Source organism: Lepidochelys kempii, chromosome 10, assembly GCF_965140285.1.
Source record: "Lepidochelys kempii isolate rLepKem1 chromosome 10, rLepKem1.hap1, whole genome shotgun sequence".
NCBI classification, from domain to species: domain Eukaryota; kingdom Metazoa; phylum Chordata; order Testudines; family Cheloniidae; genus Lepidochelys; species Lepidochelys kempii.
The window spans coordinates 80186924-80213920 of NC_136389.1; the positions used below are offsets into that span (position 1 = coordinate 80186924).

At 45.3% G+C, this 26997-nt stretch overlaps 1 protein-coding gene and 2 long non-coding RNA genes across 3 annotated transcripts in view; 2 read left to right on the plus strand and 1 right to left on the minus strand.

Moving 5' to 3' along the window:
* Positions 1 to 18325, minus strand: part of LOC144930930 (uncharacterized) — a 42623-nt gene extending 24298 nt beyond the window's left edge. The window contains exons 1-2 of the long non-coding RNA XR_013636455.1: positions 17550 to 18325; positions 4970 to 5115 (exon numbers count right to left, since the gene is read on the minus strand). This is a non-coding gene — a long non-coding RNA (uncharacterized LOC144930930). The remainder of the gene's footprint in view (positions 1 to 4969; positions 5116 to 17549) is intronic.
* LOC144930931 (uncharacterized) lies at positions 7615 to 16300 on the plus strand. The gene is made up of 3 exons (XR_013636456.1): positions 7615 to 7703; positions 10543 to 10651; positions 16038 to 16300. It is a non-coding gene; the product is annotated as an uncharacterized LOC144930931 (long non-coding RNA).
* SMAD6 (SMAD family member 6) overlaps positions 16414 to 26997 on the plus strand; it is a 76670-nt gene continuing 66086 nt past the window's right edge. Inside the window, exons 1-2 of the mRNA XM_073304417.2 lie at positions 16414 to 18377; positions 26006 to 26062. Coding sequence (XP_073160518.1) covers positions 17567 to 18377; positions 26006 to 26062 — 868 coding nt within the window. The 5' untranslated portion in view covers positions 16414 to 17566. The remainder of the gene's footprint in view (positions 18378 to 26005; positions 26063 to 26997) is intronic.

The window sequence follows — 26997 nt, forward strand, 5'->3', positions numbered from 1 at the left end:
ATCCTCCCTGTCTTTCTCTGTGTCTCTCTGAGTTAATCCTCTTTGGTGTAGAGATGTGCTTAATTAACAGCTATCTACTTATTAATTAAATTTAAAAAAACAGATGACTAAAAATCATCAACTTTTATTTCCATTCTATGCATCCGATGAAGTGAGCTGTAGCTCACGAAAGCTGATGCTCAAATAAATTGGTTAGTCTCTAAGGTGCCACAAGTCCTCCTGTTCTTTTTATTTAAAGGACATTTTAAAACAGGTAATAGACCCACATACACGGTCTTTATGAGAAGCAGGGTGTTCTTGCCACATATTATCAGTGTATATAACCTGATGGGCCACAGGAAGCAATTAGTTTTAGTGGTTTTTTTAAGTAAAAACTGATAACGACGGGTAAGTTTTCAAAGCTTTCTGTGAATTTCTGCAGATACTTGGTACTATGCAATTGGCAAAGCACTGTCTGCAGATTCTACTCCGGAAACATGCTGACCGATGTGCTTTGAATAGGGTGGATAAAAGTCAGCTACCAGGTCTAGGTCAGGTATTGGTGTATGTCCCCAGGTAATCATCCACAAAAGACAGGAGAACTTAAATGTATGGGCCAGCACCGCAGCTGGTAGAAACTGGTGTAGCTCCAATTGCCTTCAATGGAGCTGTGCCGATGCACGCCAGCTGAGGACCTGGAGGCTTGTTACCCAAATGTTAAGAGAAATGTGTCTCAGCTTTGTTGTAGATGCAGAGAGAGATTTGGAAATCTTCAAGTAAGAGTCCTAAGAAATAGGATTGGGTTCTACAAGGGAGGTAGATATGTCCTGTCCCAAGTGGGAAACATCACAAGGGATTATCTGATTGATCTTGATCTTGCAAAGAGATTTTGTTTTGTCCAGACAGAGAAAGAGAAGTTGATGTCCAGGTCTAGGCCTACGCCGTCTTACAACAGCATCTGAGATTGCATCCTAGCGTGGAGGCAGATTTTTGTTAAAGATGTTTTGGAAAATAAGCCACTGCTTCTGTTCTTCTCACAGCAAAACGAAGGGGTTTTTTGGAGAGAGATTTCTCTTCACTATTTAGCAGTGAAACACTTAATATATGGATACAGCATTCAGAATGGGGATCTCTTTCCACTGGCATATCATGGGCAACAGAATAGACAAGGCTCTCCAGAGATCGGTGTGACTTTTGAACGACATCTTCCTTTCTTAGCAGAGTTTATTCCCGTTAACACCTAGGATTCTATTGATACCCTGACTTGCCTGATGTGTATTTAAAGATGATGTACCCTCTGTTACACCCATGAGCACCAAGGACTTCCAGGTCAGATCCTTTCCTCCGCACCCCATCACTTTCCATGTTTACATACCTCTTTACTTCCTGAGCTGGCTTTGCAGAGCTTGCAAGTCAACCAGAAAGTAGAATGATTGCTCATATGCTCAGGGTTTAGCTGATTGCCATATTTGGGGTCGGGAAGGAATTTTCCCCCAGGGGAGATTGGAAGAGGCCCTGGAGGTTTTTCGCCTTCCTCTGTAGCATGGGGCACAGGTCATTTGCTGGAGGATTCTCTGCTCCTTGAAGTCTTTAAACCACGATTTGAGGACTTCAATAGCTCAGACATAGGTGAGAGGTTTTTCACAGGAGTGGGTGGGTAAAATTCTGTGGCCTGCGTTGTGCAAGAGGTCAGACTAGATGATCATAATGGTCCTCTCTGACCTTAGTATTTATGAATCTATGAATCTAGAGGTGGTTGACATTTTGACCAAAAAAGGGATGAATTTTTTTGTAAAAAAATTCCCCATACTTTCGATCAGCTCTAATTAGAAGAGACCTGTTTTTTTAATGAGACCCACATCCCAGTTTGGAAGACCCAAGAGGTTTGGATAGAGCCTGGGGGAAGCATCTAACACATCTGAATGAGCCTTGAAGTGAACCCATTCACTCTCACTTTGATGATCCTCCTTAGCCAGCAACTCAGAATCAACAGTTTTCATTTTCTTTGGACATTCAGGGGCAGTTTCCCCCTCTTCCTTCCCCTGTTCCTGCTGCTCCAAACTTTTGCTCTGTCCCGGCAGCTTTTTGCTGATTGGTATTTTGTGGCATTTCTGTACTGCTCCATTTGAGTTATTATTGGAGATGACTCTGAAATAACAGTGCTGCCCTATAAGATCGCTACTGCACCACTGCAGAAAATATTTACCAAAGATGTGGTAAGCAGCTCTTTACTGGAGTGACTGGCGTCTGCTCTGAAATGTACCAGACGCCAGTCACTTCAGCAAAGAGCTGCTGCAACAGAACAAATTGCCCAGGGCAGCAGATCTTGGGGAGGGAGGAAAGCCAGCAGCCCCGTCTGTCTGTCTTTGTGTTTTCCAAGGGAAAAAAATTATCTTTTTTACAAGCCTGCCCTAGTTGGCGTTGACCAGCTCTTCCCAGAAAATACCAACATAAATAGAAGAGCAAACTCTTGCATAAAAGGACAGAATACCATTTATATCTGACCTCTCTCAGGTCTGCTTTGATGTTTTGGTCAAGTTATGCTTTCTTTTCATCCAATCCCACCACATTTTTAGCTCACAGGGCTCCACTGAATGCATCCGATGAAGTGAGCTGTAGCTCACGAAAGCTCATGCTCAAATAAATTGGTTAGTCTCTAAGGTGCCACGAGTACTCCTTTTCTTTTTGCGAATACAGACTAACACGGCTGTTACTCTGAAACAGGGCTACAATGGTAGCATGGGTGCCCCTCAGCCATTTGCAGTGGAGAGCAAGAGAGTTTTGTTAATTAAAGTCAATTTTTTTTATTAAAAATGTTTTTTTTTAATGTGAGGTTGGCAGGTTGTTTCCAGTCTGTTTCCAGATCAGGTTTGTGGCACATACAAAGCCAGAGTGTTTTTGTTACTGTCGAACGTTTCCAAATGGAAAAGGACAATCCACAACAATTGTGCCAAAAAAATTAAGGGCAGTTTCAGCACTGGGTGTTATCTGCCTGGAAAAGATGCCAGAAAGGCAAACTGTTGCCATAGGCTGCTGAATAAATGCTGATAAAAAAGACAAAATATGACGTGTTTGTTATGGGTGGTAGCTTTTGTAGAATGTATCCCCATGTGCACACTGGTTGCTGTACTCCCCTTCCGATCTGAACGAAGTGTCTGTTTTCTGTGATATCATCTAACTCCTGTAGTCATAACAGAGCCAGCGGAATTCAAACTGCTAAACCCTCTTGTCTATCTAAAGCTGGAACTATCAAAGAATGGGAGAAATGAAGCTTGAGACATGGGCTCCGTGAGACTCTTAGCTGCTGTTCATGTGTATACCGCAGCCTGGATCAGCATCTTCCCGGTGGGAAGGGCAGCACAGAGTCGTGCTGTCCCTGGACCAGAGCAGGGACTGAATTGTGATTGAGAGTCCCTGCTTCCACCTCTGCTTAATGGAGCCGGTAAACTGCTCTGCTCTTTTTCCCAGCACATTTTACTGCCTCTTCTGCACTGGCTGTTGTATTGGAGGGATGGAGCCCAGACTCTGTCCACCTTAGGCAAGGATGACAAACGCAGCTCACTCCCCGCAGCATGAGCACATGGCCAGGGTCATGATAGGGCCCCATATTGGTTTGGCTAACCATGAATTCCCTTCACCATATTTTTATCCCTCCTCCAGTGATGCCTCCTCCGGGTGAACTCTGTAGTCAGAGCCATGCCCCCAGAAAACTGACCGCTCCAACGCCCTAGTCATGTTCATTCAGTTCCAGTGTGTGTGGTGCAAGAATGTCAAGCCATGTGAATACCATGTCTTCCGCCTGCTCAGCCCCTACCGTGTGTATTGGGAGGCAGTGTGTCCTAGTGGGCAAGGCACCAGACAGGGATTCAGGAGACCCCTCCTGCCCTTTGTCCTGCCTACTTAATTTGTAAGCGCTGAAAATAATTCCAAATGTTACAGTATGCTGGTTTGGTGGCTAGCAGTGTGTTCCCCCAGAGCAGCGCTTCTGTCTTTATGCTACAAAACACAGAGCATTGACCCTACCTGTTACTCACGTCCTTGTGAAATTAGGGCTGGACTGTGACCCTGGAGGCTGAAGTCCTGGGTCACCCCGAGAATAAGTAAAGCAGAGGCAGAGTGACATGAGCCGGCCAATGTGTCTAAGGCACTTCCTATTGTGACCAGCTCAAGATGATGGTCTTGTCTCCGGGACCCATTCAGCCCTTGGTGAGTACTTGCCCACTGAAATCCGAGCAGAAACCACCAACCTTATTTCACTGCCTGGCAATTGGATGGCAACAACATTTTGTGGGCTACCATTCTGGGCTGGCTTTGAACTGGAGATCAAGAAATGAAGGGTGCACGGACCTATTACTGCTCCCCTGAGTCAACCGGTCCCTCTGCATTATGCACCACGTTAGAAATAATATGCATACAGTACACGTCAATTCAGGGTTAGTTGAAGAGAAGGTGGATGGTCCAATGGGTAGGGCCCTCGCCTAGGACTTTGGATATCTGGGTTCAATTCCTTGTTCTGCCACAGAGGCGCTGTGTGACTATAGGTGGGTCTCTCTGTGCCTCAGTTCTCAATCTGGGTGGGGATAAGAGTAGTTCTCTATGTAACTGGGGTGTTATGAGAATAAATGTATTAAAGATACTATAATGGAGGGGCACAGGCAGATTATAGCAGGCAAAGCTCAGAGGGTTTGAAGGTTCAGTCTGCAGAGGCAATGACAGCTTTGGAAGCTTAACTGAAGCTTGAGTCTGCAACATTGGGAAGGACATCTTGTGAGAATGGGCTCACCCGTGACCGCACCGTCACTTCTGGTTCAGACAGCAATCAGGAGGGGAAAGCAATTTGTTAAAGCTCAGAAGAAGTTTGGTTTGGTTCAGATCAGACCATTTTTTATTTTACCCTGACCTATTTGATCATCTCCCATCAGAATTGCCTAGTGTTCAAAACTCAGCTAAGTGTGAAGGTCCAGACTAAAAGCAGGCGAGGCTGACTTACCTTTGATTCTGACATGTCAGTTTTAGAGTTCTGTATTGTTGCCCATCACCATCTGTGAACTTCCCCATAACTTCAGTGAGGCGTGGGCAAAGGCGATGGTGAAACAGAGTCCCATGTGGCCTCCATAAGGTCTCTGGTTCTTCACCCTTTTAGGGGACAGAAAGCTCTGCTTAGGTTTGCAAAAAGAAAAGGAGTACTTGTGGCACCTTAGAGACAAACCAATTTATTTGAGCATAAGCTTTCGTGAGCTACAGCTCACTTCATCGGATGCATCAAGTGAGCTGTAGCTCACGAAAGCTTATTCTCAAATAAATTGGTTAGTCTCTAAGGTGCCACAAGTACTCCTTTTCTTTTTGCGAATACAGACTAACACGGCTGTTACTCTGAAACCTGCTTAGGTTTGGTTTCTCTTGTTCTTATGACATCACCTAGCTGTGTCTGCTCGTGAGCAACTTGCTCCTATCATCTGTGATTTTTGTTTTTCATTTTCTGCACCACCAGAAACTGTTAGCTGGGCTATGCCTGTACTTGGTTTCCATATTTCAATGTCTCTCCTAAAACTGACAGGAGAGCTGAGAACCATCCAACTTCTTATTTCATTTGGAGCACATCAGAGGAGTTTTGGAGTAATATACAGGAAACATTTGATGCAGATTCTTTTAAAAATCCTACGAAGTCTGAATTCATTACACTAAATGTCTGCTGTGATATTTTGCTGTGCTCTGGCTTTTCCATGGATTTGGTTTAGAGAGGGCCCTGAAGTAGAAACCCTAATCTTTGAGAACTGCAATTATTTCTGTCTCTGGGGATTGGGACCTTGTTTGACACTGGCAGAAAATGACATGACCCAGGCTGTGAATTTGGCCTCTTTAAAATCAGCCTGAGTTGTCCATCTGGGTTACAATCTATCCTTTTTGACAATACCAGAGAAGAATACTTGCTGGAATATATACTATCAAACTTGTATAGTAAGGATGTATTTCTAAGTGGCTAGTATTTCAAGGGAGGAGGATGGAAAGTGTTTTAAGGTAGCCACTCATGATTTATGATCACTGCTGTGAGCATTCATCTCTTGCTGGACTGTGAAATTACACTATGAGATATGGGGGTTAAAAATATTATTTTGGCTGCGTTATGAGAGTGTCAGAGTCAAAGACATTTGAGCGGACAGTAGGCCAGACAATGAACCATATTCTTAGCTGGGTGCTGTCTGCAGATTGGAGTCTCTGTTACTTTTCTTCTTCTGCCCACAGCTATGTACTGAATAGGGATTGAAAATTTTTGCAGCGATAAGAAATTTTCTTCCTGGGGCAAAAGAGGAAAGAAAGAAAGGGGGGGCTGGGGAGAGAGAATGGAGAAACCCAGTGAGGAGGAGTAGGAATGATCGCCACGAAGCAGCCGAAAGGAAGAGAGCAGGGAGGAAATCTATTAAGAAAAGGCATCTTTATCTGCTGCTGGGTTTGCAATATGCCCGTTGCTGTCAGCCCCTGAGGCTGTGGGGCCTAATAAAGACTGTACATGTTGAAATGCTACTACAGCCCTGGAAACGCTGGGCTAGCCTCGCCCCACCCACAGCTGATACTCGGGAGATGGGCTTTGGAAGGCCTGGAAACTCAGCTAAGTTTGTCTTGTCAAGTTTCCATTAACTCTTCCCCATACTCAGCACCTTGTTCTCCTGCTGATGTGGGCATGAGGGTTGTAAAAGAAGCCAGGGATGAGGCCTCCCAGGACCCACAAAGGCCCTGGATCTGCAGGGAAAATACTTGTGCTCCCCTTAGTGCCTCTTTGCTCCCTCCCGGCTCTCCTAGCAGCACCGAGGCCAGTGGGCAAGCAACTGAGACCTGCCCAAGAGCCTGTCCCGGAGAGGAGGGCTCTGGTGTGGGGAGAAGGAGACTGATCTAACACTCCTGGAAGCAGTAGATGCACGATGTATTCTCGCTCTCCCCTAAGCCATGGGTTATCGCTCTGGGGGCTTGCACCCATCCTGCCCTTCCCAAATTGCTAAAGGGGAGGGGGGGCTCCTGACTAGGTGGGAGGGGGGTTCTGCCATGGAAAGAGTTGAGAACCACTGGTCTAAGGCATTCGCTGATAGAAGAAGGAGCAATGGTCTCAAGTTGCAATGGGGGAGGTTAAGGTTGGATATTTGGAAAAACTTTTTCACTAGGAGGGTGGTGAAGCACTGGAATGGGTTACCTAGGGAGGTGGTGGAATCTCCTTCCTTAGAGGTTTTTAAGGTCAGGCTTGATTTAATTGGGGATTGATCCTGCTTTGAGCAGGGGGTTGGTCTAGATGACCTCCTGAGGTCCATTGCAACCCTGATATTCTATGATTCTATGATTTGTAATGCACCCATCCGTGCAGCATCTAGGGCCCAGACCCTCACAGGGACTTAGGGGCCTAACTTGCTGAGAAGAGCAGGCTTTGGACACGCCCCTCTCCTCGGCACCTACTGTTGGCTGGCTCAGGCAGTTCCCTGCCTAATACGCTGGGGCAGTATATAAATCTATCCGGAGGAGGGGGGATATCTCCTACCTGGGAGGGTAGATACTTCTGTGGTACTGTAGTATCAGAGCACCTTTACAATCTTTAATGTAACACTCTCCCAACACCCCCAGGTGGTGGGGCGTTATCCCCATGTTACAAATGGGGAACTGGGACATGGAGAGAGACGAAGTGCCTCAGCCAAGGTCGCACAGGAAGTCTGTGGCAGAGCAGGAAATTGAATCCAGTTGAGGTAAGCGCACTAGCCATCCCGCCACCTTCCTCTTCCACTGCTTAGATCCCACAAACCCCAGTCTCTGGGAGCCTCGGCTGAGGGACTGCTGCAGGGTCAGGAAGGAAGGGGAGCAGGATGCACAGACGACTTCTCTCTTCTGTGTCTCCCTCCCCGCCTCTGATCTTCATGTTCGTCTTCCACTGGCTGTCAGGGGTGTGAACTCTTTGGGTCTTCCTGGGGAACCTTCGGCAAGTCACAAGAGGATGGAAGTTTGGTTTCCCGAAGAATTTCAAGATTTCTATATTTGGTTTGGTTCCAAACTGGAACCCCCGAATTTTGAAATTCCTCACGAAGCAGGTGGCCAGGCATTTTGTGTATGGGATGATTGAAATGCTCTGTTTCAATTCTGACATTTTAAATTTTGTACTATATAATATAGCACAAGAGCTAAACAATTCAAAACAAAATCATTTCAAAATGAAAAATCAAAATGTTCCGTTCAGAAAATGTTCAAACCAGGATGGGTCAGCAAGGTCAGAACTTGTTTTTCCCACTGGTTTTCTTCCTAAACAAAATTCGGGCAAAAGCAACTCAATTTCACAAGACTTTTTGATTTCAAAGGAGTCGCATCTTCTGAAGGAATCGGATTCCGTTGAAATTTCTCAAACCAACTCTACAAGTCACTGAAGCTGGCTGTGACTCAATTCCTTATTATGTCAAAGGGGAATGATCATTCTTCCTTTCTCCTAGCCTTTGTGTGTCTTGTCCGTTGAGGCTGTAACCTCTGTGAGGCAGGGACTATCTCTTACCACATGTGAGTACAGTACCCTGCCCAACAGGGCTTGAACGGAGTTCAGCCCTCCAGGTACTACAGCAATATAAATAATAATATCAGATCAAAATACTGGGATTTTTAAAATTTACATGTTAATTATTCAGATTTTTTAAAATCTCTTCTTAAAGACTTTTAAATATACTGAAGGTATAAAATCTAGAAAATTACCAGATTATTTTTCTTATTAAAAGAATAAAATAAAATGGTCCCTGTATGCAGGATTTGACCTCAGTTTCCCCTTATGCTGGTGTGGCAGCCACTGCAGGTCTGTGCTTTGTCTCCCATCTCCCTGCATAATGCATCTGCATCCTGGCTCTCTCTGGGCGGGAGAAACAGGCTGATTCATTCCCCTGTCTTTGGGGCCACTTGTGGTCCTTCTAGAGGATTTGACCTTGTACAGTACCTTTGGGAAGAATAAAAAAAGGATCAATTTTAGGTAACTGGCAAACTTTTAAAACCTTCTGATGCTTCATCTAGCTTTTATTCTGAGACCTATATGACAAGCTTGAGAGCATCTCACAAGAATGTTTGCCCTTATAAGAGGCCAAAAAAAAAAATGCAGTGAAATAACACACCACTATTAATTACTAAAAATCCTTTAATAACCAACATTATTATAAATTATATGCACATTATGACAAGTACAATTGAGGTCTCTGTTTTTCTTGCCCCATTTTAGAGTGCCAAAAAATGTGATCTTGTTGGGAAAAAAATGAAATCAATGGCACATTTAGTCAACTTGGGACTCCTGTGTTGCATACCTGTGCTTACAATGATAGCAGGCCTTCGTTATTATCTTGAAGGCTCCATTGTTCTTTGAGCCATACTGTATGCAGGATGATTATACACTGTTGAGAAGCATAATACTTTGCTTGCCAAAACAATAACATGTCAGTTACTTAAATGAGGTACTATTTCAGATTTTTATATTTAGATGCCACTAGTAATTGCACATTTGTGACAGTCTAATTTGGGCACCAGTTTGCAATGCTGATATTAGAAAGAAAAGAGTTGGCAAATTTTTAAAGGCATTGGAATCCATCAAGTTCTGACCTATAAAAAAGCATGAGGCCGGGTCTGGTCCAAACACAGCCCTTGGATTTCAGAAGTCCTGAATTCTGCTGGCAGCTCTGAAACTGACTTCCTCTGTGATCTTAGCAAATCATGTAACCTCTGCCCTGGTTCCCCATTGCAAAATGAGGATAATACTTACCTGCCTCTGTGGGGCGTTGGCTAATGTTTGTAAATTGCTTTGAAGCATTAGATAAGTGCAAAGTGTTGTTAGGCTGCAGATCACTACTGAGCAATGAGACATCCTAGTATTATCATGGTCTGTCACATGACATAATTTCCATGCCTTGTGAGTAACATTCAAATGAGATTCCCTGTATTCACTCCCAACCAGATTTCTGCGTAGAAATCTAGTGGGTCTGCTGGAGACAGTACTGCAGAGAATAGCTAATCCCCTGCTCTGCCCCCTAAAGCCCTGAAAACCCTATGGAGGTGGAGAGAGGTGAGTGCTCCCCACTTGTAGAGAGACCCCTGATACACGCACGCCACACACATGGAATATTTTGGATATTAGGAAAAACTTTTTCACTAGGAGGGTGGTGAAACACTGGAATGCGTTACCTAGGGAGGTGGTGGACTCTCCTTCCTTAGAAGTTTTTAAGGTCAGGCTTGACAAAGCCCTGGCTGGGATGATTTAATTGGGGATCAGTCCTGCTCTGGGCAGGGGGTTGGACTAGATGACCTTCTGAGGTCCCTTCCAACCCTGAGATTCTATGATTCTATGATGCTCTGGCCTCGTATTCATTATATGAGGCAGCCGTGTAGTTCGAATACGGTGCTGGAGTGACCAAGAGAAACAAAGTGGATTTATTACAGGGCTAAGTGCAGTGAGTTATCAATGGCAACTTCTGTCTTCCTCCCTATATAACACAGTCACACAGCTAGCTGCTAATAGGGATCATCAAGCATTTCCACTTGAAATGGTGACTTCAGCTTTCTACCCCTTTTTAGTTTGTCTTCTCAAGCCATGGAAGCATAAACTGGGAAACTGAAAAAATACGAGCCAAGGAATCCACCCTTTGGAGCCTTGGGTGTCAGAAAGCAGCCAGAGATGTGTCAGGTAAGCTCTTTAGGGGCAGGGACTGTCTTTTTATTCTCTGTGTGTACAGCCCCTAGCACACTGGGGTCCTGCTCCATGACTGGGGCGACTAGGAGCTATGGTCAGTCAAATAATAAATAATGACAATCAGAGGGTAGCATTTTATTTTTTGTCATGGAAATTACCTAGGAAAGTTCATCACTTGGAGCCAGACTGAAGTCTGGGGTAAACAGGAGCAACTGAAATTACATCAAGTAGTGCCAGCTGATGCCAGGGTGGCATGGTGCCCTATGACTCTAAGGGCCTGTCAATAGTGGGGATGTCTGTACTGATGGAGCTATAATGCAAATGCCCAGTATAGGACCACTGCCCTGCTGCCAGCCTGTTATTACAGCTGCGCAGGAGGTTTGCCTTGGTGTAGCTACAACAGGACACACGTCCCCATTGTAGACAGGCCCTTAATAAGTGTTATTGATTTATTTTGATTTAAGATCAGAAAAAGATGCCTAGCCCAAGCTCTAGGCATGCTGCCCTCAATGCAACGTACAGGTCAGAACCATATAAAACCAAAACAGCCCCAAGTCCCACCCAGCACATACCAGCCAGGCAGCAAAGTCACATCACCAAACCCGAACTCCCCATTGTCTTCAGTTCCCAAAGGAAACACCACTCCACAGCCTGATTTTAAAAGAAAAGAAGAAGAGGAAGAAGAAGAAAGAGTTGCACAGCTTGTCCTGCAGGTCACTGCATTTGGGCTGATTTGGAATGGAGCGGAAGAGAATTCCAAAGTCAAGGGACTTGTCTATCCACAAATGTAGCTAAACCAGTGCAAACCCCTCTGTGGACACACTTATACTAGTTTAAAAGTGGTTATATTGGAATGTACAGGGGAAAGCTAAACTGCTATTGGCCAGGTTTAAATCAGTTTAAGTATCCACACAAAGTTGTGCTGATTTAACAAAATCAGTTTAGAGTCACAGCTTTAGTTGAAGTCGTGCAACTCTGTGTTTAGACCAGGCCGAGGGGTCCTTGCGGAGAACTGTATAAATAAGACTGTAATGCTGCAGAGGAGAGGGAAGAAACCACGAACATTTTAATTTTATGATTTTTTTAATTGAAATTTCATTTTCATTAACATGTCCTGAGCAGTTCAATCACTGGTTGGGAACGGGAGGGGTAAGTGGCATGGGGGTAAATTATGAGTATGTATGGTTGTGTATCAAAAATGTTCAGCTGGTTCTAGGATCAGCGTTAAAGGGTCTGTTATATTTGTTGGTTATATTTGTCTCTGATGTATAGCTCTGAATTCCCAAACAATTATTTCATTAAGCATTTGTGTCTGTGAAAAACCTCCATCCTTAGGTGCAAACTACCTTGTTTTGATGGTTGAGAATGAAGAGAGAAAGGGGAATTGAGCAGCTAAAAGCCCAGAGAAGTGATGGCGTGTGGAGAACTCTTTTACTACCTGTAGCACAATAAAAAATACTTGGCAGGGAGTTTGGAAGGGTCTCCTGCTACTCAAGAGCGACCTTTCACCACGTCTGCGCCCTTTATAACACTGGTAGGAGAGAGTTGCATTGGGAACATCAGTCAAGCAGGGGTTCACTACCAGAGCAAAAAGAAAAGGAGGACTTGTGGCACCTTAGAGACTAACCAATTTATTAGAGCATAAGCTTTCGTGAGCTACAGCTCACTTCCTTCACTTGCATCTGAGGAAGTGAGCTGTAGCTCAGGAAAGCTTATGCTCTAATAAATTGGTTAGTCTCTAAGGAGCCACAAGTCCTCCTTTTCTTTATGCGAATACAGACTAACACGGCTGTTACTCTGAAACCTACCAGAGCAAAGTTATCTCACAGGAGCAACCTCTCCCTTGCTATTTACACATTTTTATACATGTCCCTTCCTGACAAGGTAAACATCCAAAATGTTGTACAATAAAGGTAACATTTAATAAGCAGCGGGTTTGCAGTATCACTCAGAAATCTCCCCAAGGTGGCGGCTGCCACTTAAAAGAGACATTCAATGTGATTGGAAAGGTCATACAAATTATAAATCAGTATTTTCACTATAATAAGCCCATCTAGTTTTCACTACACTTTTTTAATCCGCAGGTAGGTAGTTCGGGAGAACACGTTTGTTAGCCACTCAGTTGCACGCCAAAGATTAGGTTCCGAGCAGGAGAAAGCTGCTGCTACTTTTAACAAACTCTAACCTATTAATGGGCGGAATAAATCCATTTCTCTGCCCCAGAAAACGTTGTTTCAAGTGTCTAACAAAACCATTGAGGCTTCGCAAAAAGAACAGGAGGACCTGTGGCACCTTAGAGACTACCCAATTTACTAACAGGGCTGTTACTCTGAAACCTGTCATTGAGGCTTTGAGCTGCCAGAGCCTCCCTCTAGTGGACTGACCTTGTAAGACCGCTTCCTTGTTGGGACCTGTGACAGAGAGACGTACATACAGCCGGCTGAAGTGCTCATAATATAGGGTGTCATCTGAACAATTAAATTCGCTGCCATCTAATAATTAATCTCACTCGTAGTTTCTAGCCCAATACCCATGGTCATTTTATTTGGTGCTTCCGGCACGCGGGGTCTGGGCATTCTAATTAAGCGAGAGACGCTGCTCACAGCCCTGGAACATGCAAGATCTAAACCAAAGCCTCCGAAATTCCGGAGTGAGACTTATTCCGGAGTGAGGTAGTCAAACTGCCGAGAACTAAAGCTAGAGTAATGCTGAGAGCTACAGGGTGCGAGAGCAAGCTGGCAAGTAACACATTAAACCTACTCTGGAGCAGATTCTAAACAGGAACAAAACCGAAGGCAAAGGCTTGTGAAATCATGGATTGCTTCTTTTTTTATTGCAAGTGCCTAGACATTATACCACACTGCACGGACCAACATAACGTGAACGATGCATAAATACCGCTGAGGACCAATGACGATAACGGAATTTCTTTCATTCAGTGACAATCGGTGATATAAAGTAGGTTGCTCCAGGTCACTAGCCCAACCAATCCGCATCGAAGGGGCGAGGCACATTTCTGCTGAGAGCCAATCGAGACTTTACAAGCCTGAACTTTTGCCACCCTGAACAAGTTAATACATCCAGGAGGTGTGTCCCAGTCTCCCTGACTCCAGCGGAGGAAACGACATTAACTCTTCATGTGCTGAACGGCTAGCTGCAACAGTCGTATCTTCGACACGCTTGTCTGGCCGGCTTTTCGGAGGGCACCTGTCAAACGGCGCATCGCTCAGCAGCATCCGGAACCAGAAAACAAAAAGGCCAATTGGAAAAAAACCAACAACCCGCCACCCTCCTGGTGAGGGTGTAAATTAATGTTAAATAGAAAGAACAGGAGGACTTGGGGCACCTTAGAGACTAACCAATTTATCTGAGCATAAGCTTTCCTGAGCTACAGCTCACTTCATCGGATGCATTCAGTGGAAAATACAGCGAGGAGATTTATATACACAGAGAACATGAAACAATGGGTGTTACCATACACACTGTAACCAGAGTGATCAGGTAAGGGGAGCTATTACCAGCAGGAGAGTGTGTGGGGGACCTTTTGTAGTGATAATCAAGGTGGGCCATTTCCAGCTGTTGACAAGAACGTCTGAGGAACAGTGGGGGTGGGGGGGGTTAAACATGGGGAAATAGTTTTACTTTGTGTAATGACCCACCCACTCCCAGTCTCTATTCAAGCCGAAGTTAATTGTATCCAATTTGCAAATTAATTCCAATTCAGCAGTCTCTCCTTGGAGTCTGTTTTTGAAGTGTTTTTTGTTGAAGAATTGCCACTTTTAGGTCTGTAATGGAGTGACCAAAGAGCTTGAAGTGTTCTCCAACTGGTTTTTGAATGTTATAATTCTTGACATCTGATTTATGTCCATTTATTCTTTTACGTAGAGACTGTCCAATTTGACCAATGTACATGGCAGAGGGGCATTGCTGGCACATGATGGCATATATCACATTGGTAGATGTGCTGGTGACAGATTGACAGAGCCAGAAGAGTTCCCAGAAGTCACCTACTACAGGACAGGCCCAACAAAGAAAATAACAGAACGCCACTAGCCATCACCTTCAGCCCCCAACTAAAACCTCTCCAACGCATCATCAAGGATCTACAACCTAACCTGAAGGACGACCCATCACTCTCACAGATCTTGGGAGACAGGCCAGTCCTTGCTTACAGACAGCCCCCCAATCTGAAGCAAATACTCACCAGCAACGACATACCACACAACAAAAACACTAACCCAGGAACCTATCCTTGCAACAAAGCCCGTTGCCAACTGTGTCCACATATCTATTCAGGGGACACCATCATAGGGCCTAATAACATCAGCCACACTATCAGAGGCTTGTTCACCTGCACATCTACCAATGTGATACATGCCATCATGTGCCAGCAATGCCCCTCTGCCATGTACATTGGCCAAACTGGACAGTCTCTACATAAAAGAATAAATGGACACAAATCAGACATCAAGAATTATAACATTCAAAAACCAGTCCGAGAACACTTCAATCTCTCTGGTCACTCGATTACAGACCTAAAAGTGGCAATTCTTCAACAAAAAAACTTCAAAAACAGACTCCAAAGAGAGACTGCTGAATTGGAATTAATTTGCAAACTGGATACAATTAGCTTAGGCTTGAATAAAGACTGGGAGTGGATGGGTCATTACATAAAGCAAAACTATTTCCCCATGTTTAACCCCGCCCCCTCCCACCCCACTGTTCCTCAGATGTTCTTGTCAACTGCTGGAAATGGCCCACCTTGATTATCACTACAAAAGGTCGTCCCCGTCCCCCCCCCGTCCCCCCGCTGGTAATAGCTCACCTTACCTGGTCACTCTCCTTACAGTGTGGATGGTAACACCCATTGTTTCATGTTTTCTATGTATATAAATCTCCCCACTGTATTTTTCACTGCATGCATCCGATGAAGTGAGCTGTAGCTCACAAAAGCTTATGCTCAAATAAATTGGTTAGTCTCTAAGGTGCCCCAAGTCCTCCTTTTCTTTTTGTGGATACAGACTAACAGGGCTGCTACTCTGAAACCTGTTAAATAGGAAGTTATTTTAAGTGAAATGTTACATGACTGGGTCAAAGTGAAATGGACAGATTAAAGCTTGGCGATGAATTGCAGATCAATTGATCCTGCACTGCATCTTGGAACTGCTCCTTCAATACTCATAGTCGACCAATAATTAATAAATAAAACCTAAACAAAAGACCCGAAGGTTGTGTATGAGTTACTGTTTATAACATCAATAAAGAGCAGCCTCATAACTCCAGGGCGTCCCAAGGCGTCTCTGGGAAGCACTTCTTGGAAATACGCGTGTATTAGGGCAGGAACAGAAAACACAGTAACAAGAGGTACTTTTTGTTTCAGCTAAAAGGTGGCTTAGCGGTGCTGCAAAGAGAGGGCTCACGTCTTTTCGTTCCCCCTGCAGTGATGGTTAATTCGGTGGGGATTCGCTGTTGGTCCATGCCCAGGCATTACCCTTCTGCCTTTGCCAAGCAAGATCAAAGTCCTCTTCAGCCGCCGGTGATTAAGGATGGCATGGGCAAGACACTGCTTTTCATACAATTAAAAAATGAAGGGTGGTGGATGCTATCAATGACTTCGCATTTACCAGCTGAAACAAGACCAGATGCGCCACACACCCCACGTTACTCCCGGCACCGGAGTTCAGCTGGAGAGTTTCCCCTCGACCTGCAAGCACTTTGGGTTTTGATCCCCAAATTTCCCCTTCCATTTGTGCTCGGGGTCCATTTTTTTTAGCAAACGGTGACGGGGTGTGTGCAGGGGCTGGCTGTCACGCGGCCGGGGAAAGACCATGCCCTCCCCCTCCACCTTTCCCCCGTGTCTGCGCCTTTGCAAGGGATGTGTTTTCCTTTAAGAGTTAAGAAACTTGAAACCTTGTTTGCGCAACAATCAGTGCAGCAGAGAGCCGCCAAAGTGTCTAGACTGGCACATGATGGGAGGCAGCCAATGACTCCAGTTCTCTCCTAGGGGGCCCTGTGTGTGTTTTAGAAGAACAAAAAAGAGAGAGAGAAAGAGAGAGCGAGAGAGAGAGGGAGAAGGGGAAAGAAAGAAAGGCACAGTGCTGTTTAAACAGATCCCATCGCAACAGAGCAAGCAGAAGTCACTTTTTGGGGTGGGGGCTGCTGCAGGACCATATTCCAGGCGTTCCAACGTGCAGGATAGTGGATTGGTGTTTTTTGTTATTGTTTTCCTTAATTAAGGATTTCCAGCCGCTCTCTCCGGGATATTTACAATTTCCATTCATGTGTTGAAACGTGTGTGGGTTGTTTTTTTTGTTGTTGTTTTGTTTTTTTGTTTTTTTTTTAAAAGGGAAATAACTCCCAAGTGTCTCCAAGTCTAGGACCCGGTGCAAGTGTCCTGATCCAGAGCAGCCGTTCCGGATTTGCCACCTCCCCTGTTACTGTTTTCATGGCAAAGAAAGACAGTCGATGGGGCTAGTTTTCAAGGAAGGGATTCTTGTTTGAGAAGCAGCAGCAGCAGCCGCGTTTGCCTTTGACCCCTCTGGCTGCTTTGTCTTTGGCTGCAAATTGCTAGTAAATGCAGGGCATCTCCTGAGCGCCTCCCGGGCCCGCCGCTGCCAAGGAGCGTTTGCAGGCGACCCCCCCCCCGCCCCCCAGTGTGTGTCGATGTAGCCCCCCGCGGCGCGTCCTCGGCCCTTGCTTCCTCCCCTCCCCGCCGTCTCCCTCATGTTTCAGCCCTGTCGCAGTCTCCCGGCGATTAGCTGTGCAAGGCTTTTGCACGGCGGTGCGAGGGGCCGCCGCTTCAGGCGGGGTGGCGATCGCGGGGCTTGCGCCGGGGAAGGAGCGGGCATCAAATAAAATCCCCCCCCCCCGGAAAAAAACCCCCCGAAATTACCAGCTCCGAGCTGTCGTATGTTCAGGTCCAAACGCGCAGGGCTTGTGCGGCGACTTTGGAGAAGCCGTGTCGTCCCGGACAGGGAAGGGGGAGATGGGAGCTCCAGGCACAGCCACGACCACGGGGGTGGCCCCAGCCGCAGCAAAACCCCGGAGAAAAACCCCTCCTCGGAAATCCGCCCGCTAACCCGCACCCTGGCGAGGGACCCAGCGGAGCTGCGCGCCCGGGAGCCGGGCCAGGAGGGCCGGGGGGGCCCCGTGGCCGAGCGGGACGGGCCCCGGGGCTGCCCCGGGCGGCGGCAGCGGCCGGCGGAGGACGGGGAGGAGGAGAGCCCGTGGCGGGCGCCGGAGCGCGAGGGCAAAACCGTGACTTGCTGCCTCTTCAAGGAGCGGGAGCCGGGCAGCCCCGGGCCCGCGGGCGCCTCCCCCCGCCGCCGGGAGCTGCGGTCCTGCGACTTCAGCCGGCGAGCCCCGCCGGAGCCGCGCAGCCGGGAGGCCAGGTCCCGGCTCCTGCTGCTGGAGCAGGAGCTCAAGTCCGTCACCTACTCGCTGCTGAAGCGGCTGAAGGAGAGGTCGCTGGACAGCCTGGTGGAGGCGGTGGAGTCCCGCGGGGGGATGCCCGGCGGCTGCGTCCTGGTCGCCCGCACCGAGCTGCGCCTTGGGGGCCAGGCGGCGCCCCCGCAGCTGCTCCTGGGCAGGCTGTTCCGCTGGCCGGACCTGCAGCACCCGGCGGAGCTGAAGCCGCTGTGCGAATGCCAGAGCTTCGGGCTGGCCGACAGCCCCACGGTCTGCTGCAACCCCTACCACTTCAGCAGGCTCTGTGGGCCAGGTACGGAGCGGCCCCGCGGGGGTCTGGGCGGGGGTGTCTCCCTTGGCGGGGGCGCTCAGAGGCATCCCGCGTAGGGGAGACGGGGCGCTGGAGCGGGGTGATTTCACCCCCAGCCTCGAGAGTCCTTCCCTCGCCCCAGCCTTGAGAGCAGAGATCGCGCCCCGTCGAGCTGGGGGGGGGGAATGGCACGGGAATTAGCCGGACTTCTAAGCAAGGAGTTGGGAAGCCCTCCTCTAGAGTCCCCGCTTGGTTTAATCGCCGCGTACGATTTAAGTTTTGAATACAGATGGTTGGGCAACCCAGGTGCACCTGGCGGGCTTGCTAGGTTTGCAGGGCTGGGTCAGTTTTTATTTTTGTCTGTCCTCTTCCCCGCCCCCCAAGTAAAATTCTTTGCAGGATCTTTTGTTTCCACCATGAGCAAAACCTGTCAGATCTGCATCTGATTAACCGCAATAACTTGCACTTGAACCTGATACCCTTTAAGAAGACCTCTACCCAAAATGCCTATCCCTGGTGCATTCAGGATCTCACAATATCCAGGCATGAGAGTTAAGGGGCATAAGCAAAGATGCATAAAGGCCTACACAAGCCAAAAGCCCTAAAGCCAAGAAAATTGGCAACATCCCCTTTTTGCTCCTATTTCATGATTAGATTGTCGTTTGCTGTGCAGGCAGGCATCAGGAACTATTCATCCCCAGAGCTTTTTTTTATTAGAGGGAAAGATGGTATGATCGGTGGGTTAGGTGTTTCAAACAACCAACCAACCAAAACTAAAGTGGGGCCAGTGGGAAGGAATATTTTAGTTCTTGCAACACCTGGACCATTATTTTCTGTTTAATTAAGACTATTTGTATCCTGATTAAGACTAGTTGTACCCTGATTTAGGTTTAAGATTGTACGCTCTTTGCTCGGATCAGTAGCCCATCACATATGTTTCAGAAGCCCGTGTTGAAATTTAGCTCTTGATAATTCTCAGTGGGATAATGGTGAACCGTTTGTGTGGGGTCTCCACGCCTCTTGCAGTTAAATGCCTTGTGTGTAGCAGTTTATCCCCAGCCTTGCGGGACTGGATTTTAGGAAGGTACAGAACCTTTTCCCGGGTGCATCACACATTGTACCTGTGTCCATCTGTCAAGCCTGAACTTCCTCCTGATTTTCACCGCTTTGGTGTAGTCCATGAATTGCACCATGGTTTCCAGATGGAGTCAAGGAAACACTCTTAATACGCAGCCAGCCGGCTGATGTTATGAATCGTATTTTTCCACCCATTCAAGGAGTTTGAGAATGCCTCAGTGCAACCCAGCAGAGACACTCCCCTCCCCCCTGCAGCCTCTGTCTCCCTTTTCGCCTGGCAGGGGCGCTTCTGTCCCACTGTGCAAGGACCAGTAGGAGGCAGTAGTGCGGAGGGAGGAAGAAGGCTGCTCTAAATTGCGGCTGCTCAAATTCGGAGCTGAACAGAAGCCGTCCAGGGCACCAGCAGTAGGTCTCAGCCCCAGCCCCCCTGCACTCTGCTGGTCTGCACCAGCCACATGACACAACAGACAAGTGAGTTCGGGTGGCATGGGGCAGAAATGGCAAACTCTGTTGCCCTGGTCTCTTGGTGAGAGCCGGGCTGAGACCCATTTCACCAGCTCTCCTGGTGCTGGTCTACCTACTTGCTGGGATCTGTTGTTTTTGTCCGTCAGGGGCCACAAGTGGCCCAGGAGCATATGTGTGTGTGTGTGTAGGCAGGGAGGGAGCGGGAGCAGCCAGGGGGGGCAATAGACTCTACACTAGGCAAAGCCCATGGTGAGGTTGTAGATTTAATCTACTCAGATCCCCGGAATGAATTAACCCCCAACACTGGAGATTGCCTGTGTGAGGATGAGGGGTTTATAAACAATGGGGGAGGAGGCTCCCAAAGCTGGAGAAAGTCTCGTACCCCCCTTACAATCACCCCTTTTTGAGCTAGCCCTCCCCAAAGGGAGCCCGCAGCCCCTCTTTCAGAAGGCGGCTGGGCTCTGGTTGCATTGTGCACATAGCCGGCACTCATTGATGCGTGGCTTGATAAGGCTCTGTGTAATCTCTGTCATTGAGGGAGGCAAACTGGACTTTTCCTTGGGCTCTTTCTCCAAACATGCTTTTAAAAGGACATCTGAAAGAGTGGCACTTCCCCCCCCCATTTCGAGACGGCAGGAAAACTTCCAGAGAGCTGCATTTGCTGAGATCAGTGGTGTGGAGCTGTCTGTGCTCATTTAAAAGGAGCCTGCCTTTGACCCAACAGATCATAGACTGTTTCATGTCTGTGGATGGACATTCTAAGAAATACTTTAATCACTAATACAACTGATGTTTTAAAAGCCCCTTCTCCCAGAAGCCTCCGTGAACTAGGAATAAACCCCAGTCTCTTTGCTTCCCCATTTGTTATTTTGCTGTCATAATAGTCACTTTGTGACTATAAGCTAAATCACACCGAAGGAGACACAGCTTTTAAGTGACTTTAGAAGGCAGCCTAGAAAAACATAGGTTTGCTGAAGCAAAGAATACAGGAATTAAACAGACAAAAACTTTTCTTTTATGTGGCCCGGCATTATCCCCTTTGCACTGAGATCAGTTTCAAGTTGTGCTTAAAAAGCCCTTTTTTTCCTAAGGAGGCCCCCCCCCGCTATTTAGGTGAAGAAGTGGTGATAATATGCAGTTTGCATGTTACTGGCGCCAGTCTGACGAGCTGTTTATCTGGCTGACTGGGGATCTAGGCAATTACCGCTGCCTTTCTTAAAGCTGCAGTGACCCTTTTTTTAACTTCTTCCAGCCAGTTTAGGCTTTAGGAGGGGAAGAAAGCACATACTCCTTTGTGATAGCTGTTTTAGTGCAAAGAAAACCTGGCGGAGGGAACCAAATAGCCCACCCTAAATAATGGAAGTTACTTATCCTTTTTCTGTGTAAAAATACAGGGTGAGAATAGAAGAACGAAAGAAATTCCAAGATGGAAAGTCTTGACCAAAGAACATTCTTAACTTTCACATAGTCTGAAGTTGCTTGAGGTTCATTAGCTCATGCATAAATGCTGTTTTTCTTTTGTTAAATATCTTGTTAATGTTCCTTTTTCTTGGGAAGAGCTTTTTATTTATTTATTTATTTTGCAAGCAGAAATCCTGTTTAGCTCTGTACCAATTTTTTTGCAAGAAACGACTGTATTTTATGCAGAGAACTAATGCAGTTCTTTCCCCCTGAAGATTACGGTGCCTGAGCATGAAATCGCATTTTTATTGTAGCAGATGTGTATTTACGTTAGAGAAGGCTACATCTGCAGAAATGTACAGGTTACTTTTTTATGGAAAAGCTTTCCAAACCATGTAGAATTAAAACCACAAAGAAACAGCACAGATCTTAACTGTCTTCTTATCATTTTCATACTGCCAATTTGTGTTGGGACCCACTTGGGGCTGGATTTTGCTCCCATTGAGGGCAATCTGGAAATGAGATTCAGTAAGAGTTGGATCTGGCCTTGATGCCCTTTCTTCAAACATGTCTATGTGCCTACTCTGGATTCTGATGTGTGTGTTCACATTGGATACCCACCCCTTTATCACTAGGTTTACAGTGTGTAACTAGCAGAAGGGTGTGAAAATGCTATCTGTGCATGACACAGGAAATCTAGTGCTGTGATAGGTCTGTTTTTAGAATGTAAGAAGTACATTTTGCAGACACCACTAACGCAATTAGATCCCATTCCTTTAGAATCAGCGCAATCTGGAATGTTGGCTACTTTTTTTTGTTCTTTGAAGCTCTTAAATACTTGGGAGAAAGCGGTCTTGCCTGTGCAGATCCTGTGCACTGGAGCAGAGGCAGAGAATTGTGTGCTCTTGTTTTATTATGGTTACTGATGCTCATTTCAAGATGTAGGACCTTTACTCTTGCAGAAGCAGTGAATGACTGCAGTCCAAATCAAAACCATCACGCTCTGGAGATTGAGGTTATTTTTAATAAAGTAATCCAAACTGAACTGCAGATAGGTTAGGGAGTCATTGTGTTGCCCAAACCGTTTGTTTACAAGTCACAGTAGAAAACACGCGAATCTCAATAGTCTGGGGGCCACATCATGCCATTGAATTGTAAGCAGAACTCCTCATTGAAGCCAGTGGGAATTTCTGCTTAACAGGAATTAATTGATATGACCCTGCCAATAGCATTTGGCCCTCACTTTTTAGAATGTTAAATTTTTAAAAGCAAATTTATATAACAGTTAAAAAAAAGAAAGAACATGGGAATGGCCCTGCTGGGTCAGTTTATCAAGTGATCCATCCCCTGTCATGAAGTCCCAGTTTCTGGCAGTCAGAGGTTTAGGGACACCTAGAGCATGAGGCTGTGTCCCTGACCATCTTGGCTGATAGCCATTAATGGACCTCTGTGAACTTATCTAATTCTTTTTTGAACCCAGTTATACTTTTGACCCTCACAACATCCCCGGCAACGAGTCCCACAGGTTGACTGTGCGTTGTGTGAAGAACAACTTGCTTTTGTGTTTAAACCTGCTCTCTATTAATTTAGTTGGGTGACCCCCCTAATTTGTGTGTTATGTGAATGGGTAAATAACACTCATTCAGTTTCTCCTCACCATTCATGATTTTATAAACTTCTATCATATCCCCCATTAGTCTTCTCTTTTCTAAGCTGAACAGTGCCAGTCTTTTAAATCCTCCTGTGGATGCTGTTCCATACCCCTCATCATTTTTGTTGCCCATCTCTGTACCTTTTCCAATTCTAATATATTTTTTGAGATGGAGTGATCAGAACTGCACGCAGTATTCAAGGTGTGGATGTACCAGAGATTTATATAATGTCATTATGATATTTTCTGTCACTTTCCTAATGGTGCCTCACATACTGTGCTGTTCGCGTTTTTGACGGCTGCTGCACACTGAGCAGATGTGTCCAGAGAACTACCCACAGTGACTCCAAGATCTCTTTCTTGAGCGGTAACATCTAGTTTAAACCCCATCATTTTTTCTGTATAGCTTGGATTATGTTTTCCAATGCACATTACTTTGCATTTATCAGCAGTGAATTTCATCTGCCATTTTGGTGCCCAGTCACTCAGTTTTGTGAGATCCCCTTGTAACTCTTTGCATTCTGCTTTGGACTAAACTATCTTGAGTAATTATATTATCTGCAAACTTTGTGACCTCATTGTTTACCCTTTTTTTTCCAGATCATTTATGAATATGTTGAACAGCACTGGTCCCACTGCAGATCCTTGGGGGACCCTGCTATTTACCTCTCTCCACTGTGAAAACTGATCATTTATTCCTGCCCTTTGTTTTGTATCTTGTAGCCAGTTACTGATCCATGAGAAGACCTTCCTTCTTATCCCATGACTGCTTACTTTGTTTAAGAGCCTTTCATGAGGGACCTTGTCAAAACCTTTCTAAAGGTCCAAGTGCGCTATATCTACTGGATCACGCTTGTCCACGTGTTTGTTGACCTCCTCAAAGAATTCAAATAGATTGGCAAGGCATGAGTTCCTTTTATAAAAGCCATGTTGACTCTTCTCCATCATATTGTGTTCACCTATGTGTGTGACAATTCTGTTCTTTACTGTAGTTTCAACCAGTTTGCCTGGTACTGAAGTTAGGCTTACCAGCCTGTAATTGTCAGGATTGCCTCCGGAGCCTTTTTAAAAAATTGGCATTACATTAACTGTCCGACAGTCATCTGGTACAGAGGCTGATTTAAATAATAGGTTAAATACCACAGTTAGTAGTTCTGTGATTTCATATCTAAATTCCTTTAGAACTCTTGAGTGAATCCCATCTGGCTGTGTTGACTTATTACTGTTTAATGTATCAATTTGTTTCAAAACTTCCTCTATTGACACCTTAGTCTGGGACAGTTCCTCAGATTTGTCACCTAAAAAGAAAGGCTCAGGTGTGGGAATCTCCCTCACATCCTCTGCAGGGAAGACCGATGTAAAGAATTCATTTAGCTTCTCCGCAATGGCCTTGTCTTTCTTCCTGGAGTGATCCTTTATCATCGCTTGTCCAGTGGCCCCACTGATTGTTTGGCAGGCTTCCTGATTCTGATGTACTTAAAACAATTTTACTGTTAGTTTTTATGTCTTTTGCTAGCTGCTCTTCAAATTCTTTTTGGCCTGTCTGATTATACTTTCACACTTTAGTTGCCAGAGTTTATGTTCCTTTGTATTTTCCTCAATAGGATATGACTTCCAATTTTAAAAATAATATTTTAAAAATCTCTAATGGCCTCTTTTACTCTGTTGTTTAGCCATGGTAGCAATTTTTGTGGTCCTTTGCTTTTTGACTCTCTTATGGTGTTTTTAAAAAAATTCCATGCATTTCACACTTGTGACTGTTCCTTTTACTATCTTTTTAACTAGCCTCCTTGTTTTTGTGTAGTTCCCTTTTTTGAAGTTAAATGTGGTGGGATTCTTTGGTATTTTCCTCCCTACAAGGATGTTAAATTTAATTACATTATGGTTGCTATTACTGTGTGGTTCAGCCATATTCACCTCTTGAACCACATCCTGTGTGCCACTTAGGACTGAATCAAGAATTGCCTCTCCCCTCATGGGTTCCAGAACTAGCTGCTCCAAAAAGCAATCATTAGTGTGTCTAGAAATTTTATCTCTGCATTCGGTCCTGAGGTGACAGTCAATATGGAGATAGATGAAATCCCCCATCATTGGGTTTTCTGTTTTTGTAGCCTCTCTAAACTTTCTGAGCATTTCACAATCACCGTCACCTTCTTGGTCAGGTGGTAGGTAGAATATTCCTACTGCTATACTCTCATCATTCAAACCTGATCAATTAAAGAAAAGTCTGACCAATTAAAGGGTGTTATCGTACAACCATTATTTTCTTGAGTAGTCCTTATCTATGCAAGTGGTCCAAGAGCTATGTAGGTGGCCCTGATTCAAAAAGCATTTAAGCACATGCTCAACTTTGAGTCAACTGTCAGTAGACCTACTCATGTTTAAAGCTAAGCACATGCATAAGTACTTTGTTGAATCAAGGCTGGGGTAGTGTAGCTAGATTGGATAACATGCCATTATGGTAGGCTATTACTACTGACCTTTTATTCTACCTAGGAAGTTATAGGGACAGACCTAAGTTGCTTCATTGGGTTTACTGGATTTACCTTGGTGTGAATGAGATCAGAATCTGGATCATGATGTTTTCTTTTATGTCCGACAATAGTGTCTTTTAATTTATGCTATGCAGCTTCTTAGTCTTTGTGACACAATATCCAGCTAATTCTTGTTAAGCCCATGTTTATGTTTTGAAACAGGAATATTTTAGACAGATGACCAGACGATAAAAGCCAAGCTTTTCAAAAGGGACTGATGATTTTGGGTAACTGGATTTTTGGAGATGCTCTAAAGGAGCCTGATTTCCAGAGGGTGGGTGCTCAGCACTTTTGGAAACCCCTTATAGGTGTGTTAAATTGGGCACCAAAAATCACCAGCTGCTTTTTGAAATATCTTGGCCAAGAGTTATTTGCATATGACTTTTCTGCCATGTTAAATGGGGATTTACCTTACCACCAAAGTATTACTTCCTAGGAGGGAAAACTTGAGTGTTTGAACTTTTAACCTGATACAGCACTAATATGAGGTCTTGTTTTTCCAGAGTCTCCCCCGCCTCCTTATTCTCGGCTGTCTCCTCATGACGAGCAAAAGCCACTGGGTAAGTATTTTCTCTTTACAAACTCTTAGGACATTCACGGTTCATAACCAAAATGTTGTATTGTTTTTTACTGGGGTCGTTTCCAGCCTGGTGTGTAAGGCAAATGTCAAAATATAGGAACGTGGAGCTCATCGCTAATTCTGAACGAGCATCAGCTGACAAGTTATCAGAAATACACAATAAAAATAAAATCTTCTGTATGTTTTTATCATATCTTTATTACGAAGGGTTTTATATATGAATACACATTCTTTGCTACATCTGTATTTTTCAGAATAAATCTGCATTCAGGTGAAACACTGTCATTATTAATGAAGATGTAATGACTGGTTATCAGACTTAAAGTTTTTTATTGGATATTAGATCGGATTTCAGGCTGGAGTGGGGGTCAGAACTCTTGGGATCTATCCCCAGCTCTGTAACTGTCCTGCTCTGTCACCTGGGGCCTATCACTCTGTAAAAGAGGGACGATTATACTTTCACTGTAAAGTTCTTTAAGATCTCCAGATGAAGAGTGCTATGTAAGAGCTAAGGATTATTAGTACAGTGTTTATTAAGAGACATGAGCTCTATAAGCTCCATACTGTAAAACATTTGAATGGAATTTCATTTTTTCCAGTGAATTATTCCGACTTTTAAAAATATCATTGAAATAAATCTGGTCACAGCGAGGCATAAAATGTGACCTACTTTAAAATTGGCAAAATTCAATAGCGAATGCCTTCCAAAGCATATATTCCCTTAGTAGATGCTGTGCCAAATTCTGCCCTGGCTTTCACGGTATCCAGGTAAATAGGAAGTAACAAGTGCACCTCAAAGGGGGGAAGTTTGATGTGGTTTTTTTGAGATACTCTGTAGGCAATGGGCCAGATTCTTCCAATGACAGTCACTTTGAATGGTATCTTACTCCTTTAGTTCTCCCATGGTCAGTAATG